Source organism: Manduca sexta, chromosome 17 (assembly GCF_014839805.1).
Source record: "Manduca sexta isolate Smith_Timp_Sample1 chromosome 17, JHU_Msex_v1.0, whole genome shotgun sequence".
Lineage (NCBI taxonomy): Eukaryota > Metazoa > Arthropoda > Insecta > Lepidoptera > Sphingidae > Manduca > Manduca sexta.
In genome coordinates, this window is record NC_051131.1 from 10,260,268 (window position 1) to 10,284,662 (window position 24,395).

Genomic DNA, 24,395 nt, shown 5'->3' on the forward strand with positions numbered 1-24,395 from the left:
AATGTGACCAAAACTAACTTTACGAGTATCGGAATTTCTTATTGAAAGCGTAATTTTAAATTATTCAAAGCAAATACACAAGGTATTATCACATCTAAATACAATATTTTGGAAGTTTTTTTTATATCACGGAGAAAGTGTTTTTTTACCGCCCAGCCTTCGTAGGGGGGGGGGGGGGGGACTGAGCGATTAGCCAGGCTGTCCGGGCTCTCGGTAAAGATAGGCCGCATAACCGCGACGGCCCGGAGCCCCGCTGCCGGGGCCTCCAGCCTGAGACGCCACTCCTCCACGGCGGCTCGCAAGTATTTAGATACAACAAAGTCGGATTTTAATTCCATTTCGTGACATCTTATCGGAAATTAAGGTATCATCAAGAATTTTATTTACGCAGCCGATTAACTGAGTTTGCGGTTAATTTGTCCAAACGATTTTTATGAAATAAAATTACAAATTTTAATTTGTAATCTGTTAAAGAAGGTTTGATTCACTTTTCAGAGATGTTTAAGTTATTTGTCTAGAATTTAATTTGTGTGTCTACAAATACTGTTACAACGACAATTATGTATAAATCTAATTTCTAGTTTGTAGATGGAAATTGCGTTAGAGGAATAAATTACGACAAATGCTTGAATTTCTTATTGTAGTTAGTGGTTTCGTAATCTTATAAGCGTTACTTTGGTCTACAATTTCGTTTAAAAATAAGTAATTAATTAGATACATTACATCTACATAATATCTGACGTAATAATTAATATACGTAATATACTACTTTTTAGAGACCTATAAAATATCATATCAACAGTAAAATGCGAAAGTTTGTGAGAATGAGTGTTTGTTACGTAAACGCAGAAATAACTGAACGCATTTGGATGAAGTTTGTCACACGGGTAGATCATGACTTGGACAAAGCCACAAGCGTTTTTCTCGTAATAAATAACAAACATTTTTCAACTATTTTCGTAAATATATGAAAATGAATTACCTCACAAAAAGACCGAAACCAGGAATAAAATATCATTAACCTATTTCCATTTTATCCCACAAAGGTGGATAATAGAACTTTAAGATTATTATTCCGGGAAAAGTCTGCCATACGAGCAACTTCACAATAAAATCCTGTGATAATAGTGCCAAAATAACCATGTGTAGAGCATGCGGAAAGGTACACTCAGCACGATTTGCATTAAATCTCCTCACGGGCCCATCTTGGTCACGTTCCGGTCATTTGGCAGACCCTGTTTTTAATATTGTTGACGTTGCTTCTACAAATCCTCCTTTGTGCAACACCCAACGATATGAAATGAAATAACTATGCCTAGATTAAGGATGATTTTTCGCTACTGAGGACAATACGAATTGTGATGTCTTAGGTTCTAATCTCGTGCGAAGCGATATTGGGTCATTTTTAGCCGATCGGAGTCTGGAATTTGTGCCCGACACTAGTACCCATTTGGGAAAAAAAGGTTTGTATGTCTTTATTATTTATTTAAAAAATATTTCAGTATATCTAAATGTTATTTCAGGAGACTAAATCGATGAGTTAATTAGTTAGCTATATGTTTTACCTCAAGTTTGTAAGACTGAATTGGCAATTTGTCTCAAAATCTCCAGGAGAAAATGTCCACACCAATATATTGCATAAAAAATGTAATTTCCACCGAATATAAAAAAAAATGTGTTATTGAAATCGATGGGAATATCCTTTACATGCTGTAATGTTCAAATTTGAACTTAAATTTGTGTAGATCGGCATATATTTTGATACAAAACCCACCGAAGTACAAAGAAGAACTTGGCTTGCTCCGTTTGCTCCCCTGAGAGCGATCAGCCGTGATTGTGTAGGCAACGTCTACGATTCAAGAAAAATACATACCAATTCTGTTTTGCATATGTTTCACTGTTCCTTTTTTGGAAGAATAATTCCTGCTATGACCCTTATCCCCTAGATGTAGAGTTGTATTTCCTGTAGATTCTGATGAGACTGCTTTAATTATAAAGTAACTTTAGTAGGTATGTCTACAGCATCGCTTGCGCATCGATCTTTAATTTAGCATCTAAAGGAGTTATTTTATTCACTTATATCATTTTGATCATCTTAAACATGTAACAAGGTTTAATTTAGCCTTTTTTGAACAAGTGTTATAGTCACTGAGAGATCTTCGGTTATATGAAACGTATGGAAATAAGTATAATAAATCTGAGGAATAGTTTAATAAATTCTTGGCTTTTCCCTCTACCTAAATAATGAATTAAGTATTTTTAAGAAAAAAACCCTAAGAAGCATACCTGACTTTACCTTTACTCTACACTAGTTTTTATCAAAGCGTTTCGAAGCTAAACCGCATCCAATTTGCTGGAGTACAAAGGCTCGTATCCAGAGCGACGGGAGCAAGGGCGCCCGGAGAGGTACGGGGGGATCCCCGGGTCGGGAGAGTCAGTCAGAGCAGTTCGCACAGGACTTCGGGACGCACCCGTCGCGAGCGGGAAGCGCTCAAAGTTTGCGCGCTATTTGCGAAGTTCGGTATTAAAGTGTGAAATAGAAACTGGTCTGTGTGTGTGCATGTGTCTGTAGATCTTTTATTATAAATTTCTATTATCGTCGAGAAAAAATTTTATGATAAAATTAATTTACATTGACTGCTTCATAAACATTTTTATTATAAAAAAAATAATTTATTGAAATATGCTTGAGTAATATTTTATTAATTTTAATTAACGTAAAATAATTGAGGCGTAAATTTGTCCCGTTATAAAAATATGCTTACGTTTTGAAGATCTCAATGATTCTTTAAATGAAATTACATTTTAACTTTTAAAAATAATTCGAATTTCAAAACTTCTACAATACTTTTTTTATCCATTCAATCCAACGAGTCTAATACAAATATTCCATTACCGGACAAGGCGATTAAGTTCCCATTTCAACGTGAGGATGCCCAATGTAAGCATTTAATTAGCGTTACGTCAACTGTTTACCGATTGTTCCAGTCGAACGTTTCACACACAAGCTTTGTTCGAATTCTATTAGGTGTTAATGGAAAAGTAGGTTTTGTTTCAATGGACAATAGATGGGATTTTATACGGCTCTGAACGGTCATACAGTGATTTTTATTTCTAATGGTAGATTTAATTTTGTAATATATTATTTTTCTGTTTTTTACCACGAAACGGACGAACTGGGAACGCATCAACGGGTCCTCTGGTATCATGGGCCACTTGTCCAAGGTCCCATTATAAAAAGGGGGAAACTAATAAGGATAGCATAGTTAACAAAATTCCGAATTCTATAGATAGCGTGATTATAGCTTCAAAAATCTTCGAGAAAAATCAAGATTGTCTGAGATCCGTTCCATTTTTGACTTGGTGTTAATCCGACTCGTAAAATGTTAGGACGTCGGGTCTCGTGCGGTTATTTTGACACTGGCGACATTTTAGTGCTAGTAAAAACTGGCCAAGTGCGAACAGTAATCGCGCATAGTAGGTTCCGTATATATTTTATGAGCACTAAAATTGGCTAATCAATCCGCCATGATAAAATATACATGTATTATAAAAAATCCAAGGCGCTAAATATCACGGACTTAAAAAAATATTCCGCTAAACGTAGTACAATAAAACAGATAAGTAGACTTAATGATAATTTTACGCTGGGACCCTTTTGATATAAAAGAAACGAAAGCGTGTAAACTCCCTAAATACTTTTGAGTCCGACGTCGACTGAACAAGGAACATTGAAGTTTATTTTATTAATGTCATTTGTCACCCTAATAGATCTCGCAGAGATTGCCAGATGTACCCAGTCTTTTACTACCGACGTACTAAAGACTTTGTAATACTAACTCGCCCTCACGGCTTAGTTTGCGCGCAAATAAAAAAACAAAAAAAAAAAAAAAAAAATTTACCTTTGAAACTTAACATTGGTATAACCCAGTGTAGTTAGCATTAATAGTTACGTTTAGATAATCTCACCTTTGCTATCTCGTTAATACTTAATATTCATTCCGGAACACAAGTTTTGGGTTATAATTATGTTAAAAACTTTAAGTTACTTTGTATACAACGCGTACCCGATTATAACCTGTTTTGTGTGTAATAAAAAAAAAAAAGAAAGTCTGCTTTTGGGTATAGAGATCTTTAGTAGGAAAGTTCGGTATAACAGTGTCGTTGTACAATTTTCTAGCATAAAATATAGCATATGTTGTAATTGCTGGTGGTAGGATATATTTTATATCCGCCCGGATAGCGACCGCTGTACACAAGGTGTTAAAACCAGCTATAGTGGCCCACGCAAGTGTGTCGCGTTCCGGGATCAGCATGTGTATATCTGATTCCAACAGGCCGGCATAATTGTGTCGAATGCCGTGGAGCAATCATCTCTCGTCAGTCGACATCCTATTGGATTCTATACGTTCCATCAGGTGCGGTAGGGCCGCTTTGCCGTGCACAAATGATTTTTTTTTTATCCAAGTATAGTCCATATGTGCTAATTTTAATCATAATCCACTCCGCGGTGTGATTGCACATATTAAAATTATCCAAGTTCAGTCCATCTGTGGGTTAACTTCAATCATAATTCACTCCGCGGTATGATACCGACCCATGCCAGGGTAAATATAGACGACTTTGAGACCATTCTTATGAGTTAGCTATACACTATCAGTCTTATAAAAATTACGCAAACCTATGCTTAGTTAAAACATAAATTTACTCGATCAGTTGTAAGTCAAAACCCGCCATGCTGCCTCTTAAGTAGGTTTAAACTAGGAACCGGCGATGTTTTTGACAGCTATTAAGGCAATTCTCAACCACCTCTTAACGCTTAAACAAGTTTATAAGTATCTACTTTAAGTTGCTTAGGAGTTGGGTATCTCGCAGTCTATGATGCGGCAGCATCTGCTCAAGGTTGCAATATCTTAAACATCCCTGACACAATAAATAGCATACCAACTATCAAATCAATCGGACTGTGAAAGCAGGGAAAGAGCTTATGATCTTCAAACGCCTGAGAAGACCTTTCCAACAACTATCTCTATAACATCAGCTTTCAGAAAGCGGCATCAAAAACGTTTCATTCGTTTAAGAGCTAGACAAACAGACAGACACATATACACATTAAACTTATAACATTCCGTTTTCGTCGGGCTTAAAAATATAATACACTATTTACTTTATACCATAAAGGATAGAGTTTAAAGAACTAATTTGCTTTAAAAGCACTCACTACTCGTTTGATGCTTCACCAAATTTTCCTGTTAGTAAACTTCCTGTGCATAGTTCGCTAGATGTTCATTAGCCTCGAAGTTACACGTGTTTAAAAACAGGTTTGTTAGCGAACCCGGTGATGCATACATCGTTTGTTGCAAGGCAGTAGGGCGCGAAAATCGCGTCTGCCGTCGGCCCTCTATTAGTTTTATTCGAGCGGCTTATCCGGCGCGAACACGACGAGCCAATGGGTAAATAGAACGCGAAAATAGCCACAAATTGCTATAAAACGATAATTGATGGGAATCGTTTTCCGTCAGCTCCTGTGATCTGCATCAAACGTTTTCGTGTGCCTTTGTCCAGGTGGGTTGGAATGGGTCGCTAATTATATTTTTAACTCGTTAAATGCGGTCGCGTGTACACGATTTTCCGAATGTAGACACAGGATGCACGCGAGGGTAATATGTTCTTGAGTTTTCTTTTAACACACGGAACTCAAGGGTTTAAGTTTATAGTCAGGGGACCTTATTTCATCTTCAAGGGCATATCGTTTTTATGCAATTACGGGCGTACTAATAGATGGATGGCTTTGATAGCCGTGTTACCTACACGGCTAAAGCAAAGGCAAAGGGTTAAAAAAAAACCTCTATTTTCTTATACGGCTATCACAGCTGTTCTTTAATTGAACCTCCCGTAATTGAAAAAATATGTGTTTCTGTAGATGAATTAGAACCCACTGACTATATGTATGAGAATGTTGACTCCCTTGGTGGCGAAGTTGTAATGCATGCGCGGTAAGACAGCGGTGAGAGGTCCTGTGCTCGAATCCCGGTTCGGGCAAAGTGATATTTGTGTTTTGTCTGCTCAATATCAGCCCGGAGTCTGGAATTTGTGCCCGATATGCCGATAGGCTCGCCAGTTATCACATCATGGGACGGAACACACTTGGCGAAAAGTGAGTACCCTGGTTGCGCCTCTGCATAATCCTTCGGGGATAAATGCGTGATATTTTGTGTATAAGAATCTTATGTATGTGGTTAACAAATACTAAAGGCGAAATTTCTGTAAACGCCAATCAATGGGCTCCGGTGTGGTCGTTAAAACCACTGGGCCGTGTTTGCCGCTGTATCCCAACCCTTCTGAGTTGACAGCTTGAAAGGCTCTGTCCGCTTTTGTAGTTCGAGTAAAATCGAGAGTATTTTCAGTATATGAACTGGGTTCGTGTTAGAAATGGGTTTTTAGTAACTCGTTTTAATAGTGAACTGCGTAAAACGGTATGAAATAGAGTGTGTTTTGGCGTGAGAACCTGTTTTTTTTTACCTATTTTAGCCTGGCAAAGGTCGGCTTATACAAACACCGGGTTTTTTTGCTGAGCGCTTTAGGCGCAACCCTTGAAAATTAAGCGACTATGCTGAGGGCAACCCACTGACGAGTTACGAACCTCGGCTCGGTACGGTCACTGAGAGAGGATGAGACATCAACGATTATGGATTCGCAAGTCGTAGTGAAATAACAAGAACCTGTATCAAAAGTCGTATCTATGTGCCAAAATATATCCAATTTTTTTTTAGTTTTTTGTGCGTTAATTTCAAATATTCAATTTTATTGCTTTGAATTATGAGATAAGCTTGCCGTTCGCCTGATGGTAAGCGATACGACCGCCCATAAACAATAGAAACATCATCCAACACCTTGAATTACAAAGTATTTTTTGGTATTCCACTGTGACATTCAGATTTATATATTGTTAGAAGAATAACAGTTGGAATAAAACACAAGTAATTGTTGCCTCAGGCTCGGACTTGTTGAGTATAAAAAAAATATGACATAAAAGCGAAAACGGTCCTAAGCCCTGATTAGGATAAAAGAATCGTTACCTTTTACAAATCGAGAATCTGGACATAAAGAAATTACGTAACGTTTACAATTTCAATAAAAATAAATGTTTCACCTGAATTTTTACGGTTTCTGTTAGAATTCCGTGAGAAAATTAGAAAGGTCGGTCCCGATTTTTACTGGTTCGAAAAAAAATGTGTAGGCGTTGGTTGTGTAGATAAATAATTTCTCCACTCTAGATTCTGCGAAGTTAAATAACTTAGCCGCAAATTGAGTTGAAAAAATTACAGGAAATGGGAACACACGATAGGAAATTAAAAATATCATTAAAAATTATGCAATGAGACTTGTGTAGAATTTAATGTTTTTTGCTTTATCTGTCTATACATATTATAAAACAAAGTCCCCAAAAGCTGCATGTCTTTATGTGATCGATTTTCTCAAAATCTACGGAACGGATTTTTATACGGTTTTTACTAAAAAATAGTGCAATTCTTGAGGAAAGTTTAGGTTAATAGTACATTACGGTTTTATGTATACTGACTGAAATATAACGATTATTGTTACTAATGTCGCGTGGTGGTAAAAATCTCGTGGGTCGGGATTTACGCGGGAAAACCTTTGTGACACACTGATTTCGACGCGGATGAAGCCGCGAGCACAGCTAGTAAATATATTCACCATTCACGAACACATTATTAACAAACATAAATTCGCGTAAATCATTATATTTCATCTTCTTAAACATAACATTTACAAGACTGTCAAACTTCACAACGTTTTAATAACCATGTTGAACAAGCCAATCTAAATATTTTGATTAATTTCTAGACATATTTACTCACAAGCCCCAAAGTTGAGGTTTCTTTGCATTTTATGAGCCAAACTTCTCAACTAAGTTAGCCGTATCGCAAAAGCCGCGGTAACTTCATAATAGTATGGTTAGGTTGTTAACTCACCAACTTGCATTAATTAAATGTAAATGTGGAGCGACAGACAAACAGACATGCGCAAACTGATCAGAGTTTAGTTAATGGTTTGGGTGCGGCTATTCGTGTTTGATTAGACGAATATTTCACGCAATTTCATTTAGAATTGAATGATTGAGTCATCGCGAACGAAAGTTGTTAAACAAATTGAAAACTTCAAACCGCCTAAACATGTTAAATTTAATTGTATTTTTTTCTCTTTGTGTGAAGTAAAGTGAAGTAACTCTCTTCGACTTCATTTTGTGAAGAAACAATCCGTGTTGGTAAGAATACAAAAGAGTATACCTACTTTTGTGGGCCTATACATAAAACAGTGTCTCAGGGTCAACTAATCTACTAAAGATATCTGTCGAGTTTTAGCCCTACTTTTTTAAAAGTTTCGAGCGATCGATCGGCCCACGTAATTTTTTCGATTTAAAAACACAAATTTAATTTAATGGAAATAGGGGACCGGCCTATGCTTGATTTTGTACATTATTCTATATGTAATGGTTAATAATACGAAAAAGAAGCACTCCTGCGAAAACTGCATAACAATTGGTTAAAAAATGAGCGAGTAATTCATATTTAAAATATTGTAACGTGCAGAAGTGGGCGCGATGTAGGGATATCGCTTCATCTCTTTTTTTCGCACGCGTCGTAATTCCCAATGACGTCACATGTGGATATTTCGTCTCTTTTCTGTTTCTTGTTAATTACCCCTTCCACCGAAATTCAAAGACTTATAACTTGTTGATTTTTTACCGGATTTTAATAATTCCTTCTGTGTTATAATTTATATTATGTAAATATTTGATAATAGTAAAGAACAAAAATGAGTCCGGTACCCTATTGAATCAACAACCCTGATAAGTACGCTACCATTGGACAAATGTTATAAATACCTCGATCTCACTCCATCCATACATAAAACATCGATAGCAAGGCTTGTAAAAAATTAAAATATTATGTAATATGTCAAACAAACATCCATGATATGTTATCCAACACCCTCTAAATGCAATAATTTCTGCAAACAAGCACCTCTTACTTTTTTACTTATGAAGTAAATATACCGGATCATTTTGTCATTGCGTTACTGAATGAAACCACATATATATCTACTTGGAAATACTATTTTATAATAAGTTACTTGAGCCGTAGATGTCAAATAAAAAAGTGTCAGTTTCGAACAACATAAATATTAATAATGCCCCAATTACTGCTTTAAGAGAATTCGTCGCAACGGCTACATCTCATTTTCAGTCAGAAATAGACTCACGCACACGCCATATTTAAATTAAACTACAAAATTATAAAAAAATCTGAAAATTAAAACCAGGATTTCTGGTGAAAATATTCATTATTAATGGATGATTTTTGGCACAACGTCACAAAGGGTGAAGACGAGTATGTGGTTTCATTTAGTAACGCGATGTTAAAATTACCCCGTATAATAAAACCAGTTCAGGCAAAATAACACTGCGAAAAATGTAAATCGCCATCAAGGCCTTTGATCAAAATTAACAAACTGCACATACAGTATACCTAGCGCCTGTCCATACATCAGTTAATTAACAGCTGAGTAAGCGTCGCTCAAAGCAAAAATATTCAATCATCGTAGTATAAACGTTTTTTCTCCAATCGAATGACAAACGCAGGCTGAGCATTTTTTGTTATACTGGTTATAGTTATGAGTATGTTTCCTGCGAATTTCAACTTAACTGTTATAGAAATAAACAGTTTTATTATTTCACCATACGTCACTTGCATGATGGTAAGTGAATCGAATGCATAATAGCCGTCTAGCATCTAAAAAAAATAGATGTCCATAAGTACTATATGACTGATTTTTACGGCAGAGTTCTGTGTATCAAACAACACAAAACATAAAGATTTGTTTATTAAAGAGTTCAATATATTGAATGTCTTACTTGGAATCCTATTTAAACGTGAGATTGGCGTCAATTTTATCACATAATCTTGACATGAGTACAGAATACACATGTTAAAATTCTTTCAATACAATTAAGTGTAGACAGTGCTAGCGAGGTCCTTGGGAAATGGGAAGATATATTAAGTGGGGACGCATAATTACTTTCACTTAGTTATGGTTTTTTTTAAACTTACTTTAATAGAGAATTGTGAATATGCAGTCAGCCGTATTTGTTCATGTCCATTAAAAAAATTGAGTTATTTTCTTCATCTGTATTGATTCTGTTGGAGATTGTAACCTTCGTCGTGACTTATTATTTTTTATATGTTCTATTTTTAGAACTATTTGTGTTTTGTTTGCCATAGTTACTTCTTTTTAGTCCGAAATAAACACTCATGTCAATAACATCTTTTTACTAACTTTATTTAATTACTAAGAATATATACCATATTTACAACAGATTCATTTTGTGAATTAGCAACAAACAGCAAACATCAAACACTCCATTAAAATACTTAACAAATTGTTAATTTTGCATCGAAACTGATAACCACAATTCAATAAGCAACAAGGGTGAAAGGTTGAATATTTCCAAAAGTTCAACAAACTTCACTAAACATCGCGTATAGCTTTCACAAACATTCACGTGAATTTAATATTTGAATCAGAGCTATTATTGGTTTTACAAAATATTTCCATTGAATTTTGAATATAGATCGAAATATAGATGGTTGTGATTTTTCTTTTATTATTGAATTTCTCAAATGTTAGTTGTTATGGATGTTTAATGACTTTAACTGATAATTATGTTTTATTCATATTTTAATCAGTATAATTGTGAAGGTCGAAGATTATATGTCGTCACTTCCGTTTTTGCGATAATGATATACATGGGCAAGTTATAGTTGTCACCATGGTCAACAGTTTTTAGTAGTTTATCTCGACCCAGTTCGATTAATTTGCCACGAACCCTTTACGGTGTCCCGGTGTAGCACGGTGGACTCCATTGACAATCGATAATTTGCACTTGCGTGTTAACAAAAAGTAAGTATTAGTAATTTTTTTTGAAAGAATACTTTTTCAAGCATTACTCTATTTTTAAATATCCTTGCTTTACGTATCGTAGTTTTTAAAAGCAGGATTTAATTGATGTTTGAAAATCTTAATAATGCTTAGATGGCATTAATTAGAGATAATATTAAAAAAAAATCCTTTGACAGTTGAAAATAAAATATTAAGAAAAGTTCCTATTAATTATCCTACAAAAACCACAAAATATTATCGGCATCGGCTTTTTACTACCGAAATTATGCCGCATCGTAAATCACTAACATTCTTAATTTTGAAGTACTTTGAAGCTTGGGTGTTTACCAGCCAGATGTTAACAAAAAGCAGTTGTACAACTCTAAATGAGAATAGTTTTGAAGTCCCAGGACCAGTTACAAACTAGTTCCAGATTGAGATACATTAATTCTATTAAATTAGTGTTTAATTGTAGGTACCCTGCGGTTGATATTGTTTGCACGTAACGTATTATAATTAAATTTATACGGGCTTTGGTTGATAGGTCTCGTTTTTATACAACTGGAGGGGATTTAAAACATCAGATGAACTTAAAAATAAATACAATAGTCTGCCATTTTTTATCATTATCTTAAATTAATGGGGAAACATCCAGGAATCCCAACAAGCAAGGAACGGTGCGTCTTGCGTGTGTTTTTTTGCTGAGTTGATACTTTTTATAGATATAACCGTGGCTTAATGGCAAACGCGTTTCTGAAAAAAGGGTCTAAACAAACAGAAAACAAAGTGCTATATCCCGGTGTTGACAACGGGGAAACTTAGGCTTCCCATGTGCTGACACGCTTCTGAACCACTGCAATCCAATGCAGGAGCCACAGGTCTATGAACATGGGAAAGCTTAAACACAAAACAGTGCTATAAACGTTCCTTTTGAAGGTCGGAATTCTAAAAACTAAAAGAGAAAATATAGATAAAAAAAATTAAACCTCGCCATTTAACCTTTTTCAATTAACTTGGCGAAAATGAATGCGGCCGTGCAACAGTCAGTTTGGCGCGAAGTTTTATTTATCGGGCCGTTTGAATACGAATTCTTTTTTGACGTTTCGCGTAAACGTAATCAAGGCGAGGTGAAAAACATCAAAAGTTTTAACAAAAAACGGCCTTATATAGGTTAAACTGTAGCCGATGGAAAATTATTTAGCGTAGCAATGTAAAGTACTACTGTATGTATGTTGATATGTGCTGACTTCGCATATAAGAACAATTATTTGTCGCGGTTATTTATATTATTTTTTTCTCCTGACGTTTTGAAGACTTCATGGTCACGCAGTGGGCTGGGGTGTTGGTCTTCCGCAAGTCAAAGTTAATATGATAACCACGAAGAAATCCGTAAATATTTTTATTTCAATGTTTAATATTGGCGTAAACATAAGAAATCAAAATTATTTGTATTTTTTGCTTTTTGGACGTAGGTATAGAACATTTTACTTATCTATACAGATTATACCTAAAACAAAGTCCACTTTTCTGTATGTCTGTATGTTATCGTTTTTCTTAAAATCTACTGAACGGATTTTTGAAGATTTATATGGAAATATCTAGAAGATCCTGGAAGGTCATAGGCTACTTTTTATCCTGGTAAAATATATAGCGGGACTTTTATCCCGGAAAACTTGTTCACGCGGGCGAAGCCACGTGCAAAAGGTGGTAAATGATAAATGAAATCTACCATTTCTTAGCATAAGCATCGTCTGTTTATCCAATGACGATCATCATAAATGATGAGATCCGAATTGATTTAGATATATATTTGCAATAAACCAAATGACCCTTAGATTCATAGGAGTTCCAACAAACGCTTACGCCTCTAATTAGTCTAATATTGAAAAAAACTTTCTCACATAATTTTTTTCAAATAAATATTCAAGCTCGCATAATAAAAACATCCTCTCACAACTCCGAAATTAATTGAGCGTTTAATAAGTAAGTACTAATCTTGAGATTTTATGTACGAACTAAATTAATTTTGCTTTGAATATTGCATATGATTAAAGGCAAAGCTATTTAGAATACTTTATAAGTTTTTATTGCTAAAAAATTTTATTGTACTATTATTTTTAATGGTGATTTTTCAATTTGTACTTTCTTATAGATGCATTAAAGTAGAAAATAGTACATTTACTTTAATTAATAGTTTTATAGATTGTATCTTGAGAAGCTGAAATACATTGATGCAAAATGTATTCCACATAATGTAGCAACGTAGAGTCATTGTTTCGATCTCCGATTTTCATGATTGTGTCGGCCTGGCCAAAGTGACGTAATTAAACTTTATTTCTGGGGTTACAGTACCCTCGTCCGCCTTCCTCCCCGCAAGACACATGCGCTAGAGGACTTGTATTCATGGAAAAGAATATCACGAGCGGGTCAACCAAAAGCTAGTCTAAGAAACTATCTCTATTATCATTTTCATCCTTTGGAAGTCTTCCAGATCAGTCTCATAGAAACGGTATCCAATGAGATAAAATATAATATAATTTATTATCAAATAACTTCCAATGCATAGATTTTACCATATCAAGCGGACAAAGCATTAATTTCTTAAATTTCAAAGTAAATCAAGTTTCGGAATGTCGAGTTAATTAATTGTTATGGTAAAAGCGGTTCTTAAAATACCAAAAGCCTTTAAAATTCAAAATGTAGACTCGTTTATAACCCGAGAATAATTTCCGGCATCAAACACTGTATTGGCACCTGTCGTAAATTCTGAAATTAATTTAATATTTTCATTACAAACCTGACGGATTGTATTTATAAATTATAAAGGTATATAATCTTATATATAGATGTCAGTACACGATTTTTTCTCATCATCTATCATAATCCATTGCACCAATCTTTAACATATATTAATAATAATATCAGCCCTGTATTATATACTTGCCCACTGCTGAGCACGGGCCTCCTCTACTACTGAGAGGGATTAGGCCTTAGTCCACCACGCTGGCCTAGTGCGGATTGGTAGATTCACACACCTCCGAATTTCCTATAAAGAACTTCTTAGATGTGCAGGTTTCCTCACGATGTTTTCCTTCACCGTTAAAGCGAACGATAAATTCACAAAGAATACACACATGATTTTTTAGAAAAGTCAGAGGTGTGTGCCCTTGGGATTTGAACCTGCGGACATTCGTCTTGGCAGTCCGTTCCACACCCAACTAGGCTGTCGCCGCTTTTTACAACATATATTATATCCCAAAAAATATAAAAATTTCCTAAAGCTGGTTACTTTCATTTTAATGAAAATCGGTCGCTCACTGCTACCTACTACTACAGCCGACCACTACAAGCGTACCCTTCCTCGCCCCGCAGCCCCGCACAAGTTACGCCCGTTCCTTACGGCGGCGAAGGCGGTGTGTCTAATCTATCAATTCCGCGTGACTTTTAATTGTTGTTATTATTTGTGTATTTTTGTGTGATCTTTTACTCCAAAACAAAATTTGTGTGCTTCGACTTTATGGTATACAATAATTAATGTTGTATGGTGAGGCAAAGACGCATGCACTCAAGTTTCGTGGAGCTAATGTTACAGGATGGATATAAAAAAAATATCATATAAAAATGAGATGACTTTACCGGTAAATTAACAATAGAACCCCATCGGTTGGTGTTGCTTATTACGCTCTCTATTGAAATACATAGAGAAAAGAAAAGTTTACAACTCAGTAAAACTACAGCAAAAACAAATTTTACAAACTATGAACGTCAACTACTCAAATACGCAGCCATGACTCCTTTAATATAAATATTTATGAGTAATATCACTCACCATCAAGTAACAACGGGTAGTTCACCCAGACTTCTTCAAAAAAATAATCTAGCACAAAGATTTCTATACTATTTATCAAGGCAAAGACCAAACCAAAGACCATGTCACTCGAGAACATTGGCCAAAGTTACATTTTACTTAGAATCCTTTTATGATCAACGAAACTATTGTAAAGCGGATATTAAGTCTTCTTGTTCAAGCAAGAAACTAGCGAATGAAACTGAACTTTATTGCAAAATAAAAACAATTCTTGACTTCATTTTGGGTGCAGTATTTAGTATCTACATTGGTATTTTTCTCAGGTCATACAAAAGGTTACAGTTGCAGTTTGTTTGCTTATTAAAGTTAGGAATGGATATTGAATGAGATAATTAGTAATTGTTCATTGTTTACTGAGGTAGATATGTTGTAAATTAATTAAAGTTATACTTTAATTAATTGTATTGTAATTAGTGGTAAATTCGCAAACTTCATTTCGAGGCAATTGCTTGCGATTTTAAATAGTCGAAATTTAATGTGAATATCCACTCCAAAGATATAAGAAAGCACCATCAATACTGCTCATCTATACTCTATTAAAATTTCCTAATTATCGAAATTCTTTGACAAGTTGATGATTCAAGTATATTCACAACTAAGATTCTTATCATTAAAATTGCTAATTTCACTAAATTGCGACTACTTTACCAAGCCTTAATTCATGATTACAAAAAAAAATATATATTATACAAATTTTTGTTTGGCTATTCATGATTTAGATTTTATTTTACCAATCTCTTCCACCGCAGTGATAAAAATTAACAACATAAAATCTGCATCGAAATCCAAAACCTTCCACTTTCCAACTACGAATCTCATCCTTTCAATTTCCAGCTACGAATCTCAGAATTTTCAAATATTGGCTGCATCCGATACCTTTATAACGAGTTGGATTGTCAAAGCACATATCTTCAGCGAAGCGAAGGTATGCACGTTGTCGAGTGTCGTCGACAATTTGTGCTAAGAAATTCGATATACTATAGAACTCGATAGAACCTGCCATGATATGAAGAAGTATTGTGAAAAAGAAGCTGAGTTGTAGTAACCTATTTTAGAATTAGACTCAAAATCCTTATGCGTATGTTTCCGAAATAAGTCAGTATATTACTTCAATATTTTGTCTATATAGGATCATTTTGACATTGCGTTACTAAATGAAACCATATACTCGTCTTCACCTTTGCTGACATTGTGCCAAAAATCATGCATTAATAACTAATATGTTCACCGAAAATCCTGGTTTTAGTTTTGTGATTTATTGATCGTTTTGGAGTTTAGAGAGAATATGGCGTGTGTGTGAGTGTATTTCTGCCTGAAAGTATGATGTTGACGCTGTGACGAATTATCTTAAAGAAGTAGTAGTGGCATTAAGCCCGTAAAATTAAAATTACTTTTTATTAATATTCATTTTGTTCGAAACTTACACTTTTTTATTTTACATCTACGGCTCAAGTAACTTATTGTAAACTGTTATTTCCAGAAAATAAGTATATGGTTTCATTTAGTAACGTAATGTCGAAATGACCCTGTATATGCTATTTCATTCAAACCTACGATTTCTCCATTTAATTTTAATCTTCTTTTTACCGTTATTGTAAGAACTTGGTTCTTAGTAATAAAATACAATCAAGTCTTTAAGACTAATAAGCAACATTGTCCTAACATAATTTTCTAGGTGTTAAGTTTACTAAAACTAAAAATAATATTCTAGACACTTTCTTAGCCTTGTAAAATAAAAACACTTTGTCCATGTGTTATATATACTTAGCGCATTTTTATATACTTAGTTCGTTATATGTTACTGCACTAATTAGAAAGGTTTAGTTCCAAGAAACGTCTAAACATCTTTATAAATATTCATATTTGTAAAATCAATAAATTGGATACCTTCAAAGTAAACTTACGCTACAGCTCATACAAACACGTTCAAAGGTATTTCACAGTCAAACCAATTAAAAGGTTATGTGTTTCCAATCGCAACTATTGTGATAATAACAAAATTTGTCACTTGTTATCGCTTCGTCTGTTTCTGAACTAAATTAATTTGCTAACTCGGCACGACCCAGGGTTGTCCGTACGAAACTACGAGCCAATTAGAATTGTGTAACTCACTAGCTTTGCACTATTTGCCTTATTATCGTAACTTTCATGATTATAATATTGTCTTTCCAAAGATATATTTCAAATTCGTTTCAATGACTGCTCTGCAGTCGATGATAAGCTCGATACGGCCGAGAGAGTATCGAATGTAAACAGTCAAATGGTATTTTTTTTTTAACAAATAAAATAGTTTTCGTTAGATATCGAATGACAACACCATATTTAGCGTAGTATCGATTGTAATTGAAACTAAAAACTCATTTTTTTAAGATATAAATGCAAATAAAATCAATGTTATAAATTTTATCTATTGTGCTCGAATCATATAAGACTGAATACGATTTTACATTTATCTGTATTCTTCTGGCCAGTTCATTACACACATCCAATTTCAGCTTTATATGACATACATCCCCTACCGATTTTATATTACAATCAAATGAATCCGTTACAATCGTTTTGTTTTTAAATGTTTGTTTTTAATATCGTTCAATTATTGGATATAAAAATCCTTACATATTACAAAATAAAGTCCTCTGCCGTGTCTGTCTGTCTGATCGTGATAAACTCAAAAACTAGCAAACGTATTTTGATGAAATTTAAATCATAAATAATTTGAGACTCTAGGACGAACATAATATGCCATTTTTCATCTAAAAAAAATATACAGCGGGATTTTTATCCCGGAAAATCTTTTTGACGCGGGCAAAGCTGCGAGCAAAATCTAGTGCAAGATAAAAAAACTGGTTTTGTAATTTAATGCTATTGTCATTGGTTTCCGAGATATTGGATATTGGTGTAAAACTAATTTTGCGGTTAAAATTGCGAGTTTTGTTCAATTTTTAATCACGACGTTTCTAAGCATTCTCAGCCCTTATAGTTCTAGGGCGAACTGAGGTGTAGATCGTCCGAAAAATACTTATATTGACTGCCTTCTTTTTAAAATAATATATAAAATAAATATTAAAACACTTGAGTGATGCGGCAACCCTAAAGACCGGGCACTCGCACTAAATACACAGCGAAAACTCTTGCAGTAGAGCGGATCCACACGTCGCAGGTACCTACATAATTAAACAACTTGCAACTAACTTACTGTCGCTTGTCGCTCCGCTTACAGAACTTGCACATTCAATATGATGCACCGACGAATTTCAAGAACAAGTGGAATTTGGTTATATTTATGAAGAAGTTTTGAGTATATCTGAATATTTATGAGTATTATCTTACTTTACACTGAGATAATTTCAATTGTTCGTCGTTTTATCCGCAAGAAAACCTTTACCAATTAAATAGTTGCACTGTGTAATTTATTGAGATAAAAAAAAAATACTTTATACTTAAACTTTAAATATTATAATATAGGAAAATGTTTGTATGTTTGAATGTTTGATTACCTAACAGTTTCGGAAGAAATTCAACGAACAGATTGACTATGCCCTGGACATTATAGGCTACTCTTTATCCCAATTTGATCCCTTAGTAATTATTTGTAATTTCATTTGATTTGCTAAGTAGATTGTACTGATGTCGTATAATAGGAAACAATATAGACCATATAATCGTATAGACTACTATAATCATAAGATTTTTGTAACAGAAATGGGTTTACAGGAAACGAAGTCGCGAGGAACACCTAGTAGCCATTATAATTATGATAGACTATATAACGTGTCCGAATTTTAAAACGCGCCGAGCGAGTAGCGCGCATGCGCGGAGCGTTTTAACAACGGCCTCGCGTTACCGCTCGGCCAATGGACAGCCACGTAGCGGCTCGGGGACGCGTCGCCAGTCCGTTGTCGGCCCTCGCCACACGCGTACACGCATCACCCGAGCTCCGTCGCGATACCGTCTTTAGTCCCTAAATGTATTTGCGTTTATATTGTGTAGTTGTGTATATTATTGATTATGTGTCAAATAATAATAAATTCTTAGTCGTCAATCACACGCGCTTTTACAATTCAATTCGCCCCGAACCCACAAAGTAAAGTTGTTATAAAACTGGCTGCCCAACGAAAGGGCCGAATAAGTTTTGTGAATAAGTGCTAACTAACTGTTACGTGATCGTTCCAAAATGCCACGTACGGCACGGAACAAACGACGTCAAACCGAGTACTTCGACTTGGAACAAGAAGAAATGGCGACGCCAAGGTCAACGGAGCGGCGCCGCGTGTCCGTGACTGAAGGTTCGGCGTGCATCACGGCGAGCGATATCGCCTCTATGATGACATCCTTGCAGCAAGCGCAAGCGGAACATTTCGAACGCCTGCTTGATAAAGTTCTAGATGCCCGTCAGCCATCTTGTTCGCCCGCGTGTGTTTCACCCGCGCCGGCCACACCTACGTCCTCTGCTCAACCTGCACCAGGCAACTTCGCAACGTGTAAGGCTCGTTACAGCGGAGCGACATCGGAGTCACTCGATGGTTTTATTGATGCAGTGGAAGCGTTTAAAGACTGTGCCAACGTTAGCGACACTAACGCTCTACGTGGGCTATCAATGCTGCTTACTCACGAAGCAGCCACGTGGTGGCAAGGAGTAAAACAGACCATCACCACTTGGGATAGCGCACTTCAATGCTTGCGCAGCGTTTTCGGAGATAGCCGACCGCCACATCGTATATACGTGGAACTCTTCTCCAACCCACAAGGGCTTCAAGAGAAAACAGATATTTTTGTGGCTAAAGCGCGCGCCCATTTAGCACGTCTACCCAGCGGGGACCTCACTGAAAAAGTCCAGTTGGATATGATCTACGGACTCCTTAATTATAACATACGTAAACGACTTCGAAGAGAAGAGTTCTCTAATTTTAATGACTTCCTTCACAAAGCTCGAAGCATCGAGGAAGCCACAGCGGATTCACAAAAGGCGCGCGCCGACACTTCAAAGAATGCCGCCGCTGTCACGCGCGCCGACACCTCAAAGGGTGCCGCCGTTGTTACGCGCGCCCGCGCTATATCGCCGACGCCTGCGACGACCGCGACGATGCGGCCGTCAACGCAACGAGCTTCTTACAACCGTCAGTCTTCGACAGCAGAGGGTTCTTCGCGTCATCATATACCAAGCATCGACTCCAACGCTACTCCGATGAGGAAAGCGTCGTATTGTGTTTATTGTAAAAACTATGGACATACACGTCAACAGTGTCGTAAATTATTACAAAGTGTAGATCGTGCTCGTGATAGTAATATAAACAATAAGAATAATAATATTATATCGTGTTATGGATGCGGCGAGAGCGGAGTGATTCGTCCTAATTGTTCTAAGTGTAATTCAAATTTTAGCGCGATTGATTTTATTCCGATGTCGAGCTCGAAACCGCGAAAATATCCGACCCCTCCTGCAACGGCTGCTGGTAAGGCGTCCGCGCACGTAAGTAATTTTGATACCTATCCTATGGTTTGTACTGGGGTTGTACCTGACTCATGTTCTCGTAATTGTAGTGTTAACTTTGCAAGTTCAAACTGTGCTAATGTAAACACAGGACTCACCACTACAGAACCTAGTCTTATTAATAGTTCGTATAATAACGAAAGTACACCCCCCGATAGTAATTTTGTTTGTAAACGTAATATGAATGTTCCCTATAAACAAGTTAAGCATAAAAGTATTATGAATGTGCCATCTCGTCCTGTAATTCAGGGGGAGTCTTTTTAATCGCACTCGTGTACCTAGTAAACGTGAGTTATTGCTTCCTAGGGAACCTAACTATAATAAGTATATCGTAAATAATGGTTTGCATAAGTATTGTGATTTACCTATATTGCATAGTAGACATCGCGTTATCAAAAATGTTAGGTTTCAACAGTGTCCATCACAAAGTAGGGTGACCATAAATTTTCCGGGACAAATTCCGAAAATGGGCTCACGAAGTAGGGTGACCATGAATTTTTCGGGACAAATTTCGAAAACCGGTTTACTGAACAGGGTCACTAAGAATTTACCAGGAAACAATCTGAAAATGAATAATTTAAGTGGTCCGGCTTCGAAACGCAATAATGAGAGGTTCGTTACCTTCTCATCAGTTAATTCTCGCCATGAGGGTACATTGCGGCGACCTATTTTAGGTATCGAGATTTTAGGTATTAAAGGAATGGGCTTAATCGATACCGCGTCTAAAGGATCTATTGCCGGAACCACACTCTACGCCCTACTGAAACAGCATAATCAACTCTTCAAACCAAGCCCAATGCGTGTTAAGCTCGCCGACGGTTCCGCGCTAACACGCCAGATGCTGTCAACGACGCTTGAAGTCAAGATTCAAGGTAGGAGTGTTCATGTAGAATTTTTTGTTTTTCCCGATGCGATGGACAATGATACACTGTTAGGTATAGATTTTTTTAACAGCAGCTGGATTGGATATTAATTTTGCTACTTCCACATGGCGCTTTCATGGTTCTGGAAAAGTATATCCATTAGAATATGAGTATTCTAACAGCCTTGCGTCTTGTTCTGCTGCTGAGTTCCTAAGAGAAGACGAGGGAACCATGCTTAGTCCCTCCCGAACGTGAGAGGCTGGCTTCACTTTTAGGCGATAATGAAGAAGTCTTCGGACCAGGGGGAGCTCCCACTCCGTATGCCGAACACCATATCGACACTGGGGATCATCCGCCTATATCAGTACCTCCATATCGCCTCACTCCTGCAGAGAGAAAGAATCGGGATTTACGGACACAGCTCTCGATCCTAGTGAGAAATGAGCACCGCCGATGGCCAGAATTTTTGCCTTCAATACGATTTGCTACGAATAGTGCCATGTGTTCCACCCTAGGATCCAGTCCCGCGCACGTTATGTTCGCCAGAGAAATGAGAACCCCATTTGATGCGCAGTGTGATTTAAGAGCCATATTAGATAAAGAGAATTTCCTCCCTCAGATCACCCCATACCTTCGTAGGTTCATAGATAACTGGGATGTTATTAGAGATAGGGCTGAGTTTCGTCAAGATGATAGGAAAAAGTATGCTGATAAGACGCGACAGACTACACAGTACCATGTAGGTGATTTAGTACTTGTATCTACTCATCTACTCAGTGATGCATCCAAAGGTAGGACCAGAAAATTTATGCCCAAACGTGATGGACCTTATCGAATAAGTAAAGTTGTTAGTCCTACTACTTACGAAGTCAGTGACTTAGATGCCCAAATTTTAGGAAAGTTTCATGCTTCTGATTTGAAGCCGTATAATAGTGAGTCTGGTCAGGTCTCAGCCCCAGTACAGCCTCGGCGCCCACGCGGACGGCCACGTCATGTTGTTGTTGCCGAGTCACCAACGGGTCGTTGTAGTGACTCGGAGGGGAGGATATAACGTGTCCGAATTTTAAAACGCGCCGAGCGAGTAGCGCGCATGCGCGGAGCGTTTAACAACGGCCTCGCGTTACCGCTCGGCCAATGGACAGCCACGTAGCGGCTCGGGGACGCGTCGCCAGTCCGTTGTCGGCCCTCGCCACACGCGTACACGCATCACCCGAGCTCCGTCGCGATACCGTCTTTAGTCCCTAAATGTATTTGCGTTTATATTGTGTAGTTGTGTATATTATTGATTATGTGTCAAATAATAATAAATTCTTAGTCGTCAATCACACGCGCTTTTACAATTCAATTCGCCCCGAACCCACAAAGTAAAGTTGTTATAACTAATATTATTTACACATAAAGTCGTCTGAAATCATTCCATCAAAGGAATACCTACAAATACACAAAGAAAATCTTGCATGAACGTTAATTAATTCGGCATTACCAATACGAATCACAGGTTAATTAGCCTTATGAAACTAAATACCCTTGTTGAATCGATTTTAAACGCCTCGCGACCAATTTCAACATGTGTTCTGTTTACATTCGCTTCTCATCGAGTTTGGGCTTCGAATTTGATATTGGAACATTTTTGGAACTCGTCGGGATTTTGGCTTTCGAATGTTGGAATATTTTGATATATTAAGTTGATCTAAATGTATCTCGTAAATATTTTCGCGTTAAATTTCTTCGCGGCTTCATAACGAGTACGAAATTCCTTTCTCAATGATGAAAATTAACTGACACTACTAAAGAATATGCGTTATGAATTTCCAGAATTGCATCAATAGTTCCAGAAATAAGTATTCAAACAAATAAAAACCTAACAAATTCTTTAATTTTAAACGATATTCCAAAAGTATAGTTTAAATAAGTACTTACTAGTAATTTTGTTCGCGACACCACCTACGTGAGAGTTTTTCCAGTAAAAAAAAAACAAACACAAATCACGCCTTTGTCCCCGAAGGGATAGGCAGAATGGAAACCAGGGCACGCACTTTTCGGCTTTGTTTCGTTCATGATGTAATAGGAGGCTAGTCTCTCGCCATATCAAGCATAAAATCCAAAAAAAAAACCACATCACTTTGCCCGACCCGGGATTCAAAGCCGTGTCTTTCTGTATACACAATATAACTGCACCACCGAAGAAGACCCAAAAGAAATATACCCAACACTGTCCGAGGTTTTCCATACCTGCAGTGGCAAGATAGCTCTGCTCCCTCAAAACTGTAAATTCTGCATCAACTGTTACTCAACGGCTTTAGATTTTGACGAACTTCAAGAGCGCATTCATGTGCTAACAATTTGAACACAATATACCCGTTCCTGATATGGGAAGTAGGGCAACCAGCCTGTCAAGCGGAACGTCCACTGTGATGGAACATATTTCTTTACTTATGTATATAAAGTTATATAACAACATGTTTGTATGATACTTTGATGTTGGGACTTGTGGGTGTTGAAAGAATTGATAAAACATCGATTACAATTTTAAAAGTTAAAATTCACTTAATAGGGTTTCTATGTTTGATTTTGCATGTACCAGAAAATAATATGAAAAAGAAATTCTTCTGTGAAATTTGAAACATAATTTGTTAAAAGATAAAGCGTGGTAACTTTACCATTTGATGACTTCATCGCGCTATTTCTTTCTTACGCACCTAGAGTTTTGGCCGGTGGCACACGGTGACGTCACAGTTTGTTATTACTATTATTTGACAACTACCTCTTCCACTAAATTTCAGTATTTTATCTCAAAAAAATATTACATGGGAGCGAAGCCGCGAGCAAAAGCTAGCATTAAATAAATTATCAATCATGCTGATCAGACAGGAACCTAACACGATCCTAAACGACTCCCCTGAGATCGGAAAGCGTTGCTTAGAATTCTAGATCTCACCACGTAAACGCAATTAATTTTCACCACAATCTCATCGCACTTAGATTGAATACAACTTGTACTACACAGACATTAACATTATCTTTGCTTTAAGGTTTTGAAAGATATTATAAAACAAACACGTGAGAAGTTATACTTCTTTGGCGTAAGAAGATAAAAATCTTTCTAAAAATCGTATCCTTCGCGTTATATTACGTTTGTAGAAAAAACAATACTAATAATAGAAGAAAAAGTATTTAACACATTGAAAAAAAGTTTTATTGCAACGCA

General features: G+C 36.4%; 2 protein-coding genes across 3 annotated transcripts in view; both read left to right on the top strand.

Moving 5' to 3' along the window:
- Positions 1-2,446: 2,446 nt before the first annotated feature.
- The window catches only part of LOC115453110 (ras-related protein Rab-37), a 61,563-nt gene continuing 39,614 nt past the window's right edge, over positions 2,447-24,395 (top strand). Inside the window, exon 1 of one of the 2 annotated variants that reach the window (XM_030181793.2) lies at positions 2,447-2,564. The gene's annotated coding sequence lies outside the window, so the exon portion shown is untranslated. The remainder of the gene's footprint in view (positions 2,565-24,395) is intronic. The other variant, XM_030181872.2, reaches the window with a different exon arrangement.
- LOC115453875 lies at positions 18,578-20,588 on the top strand. Its single transcript, XM_037439632.1, has one exon. It carries the CDS (start codon positions 19,008-19,010, stop codon positions 20,586-20,588), a length of 1,581 nt encoding a protein of 526 aa, XP_037295529.1. The 5' UTR covers positions 18,578-19,007.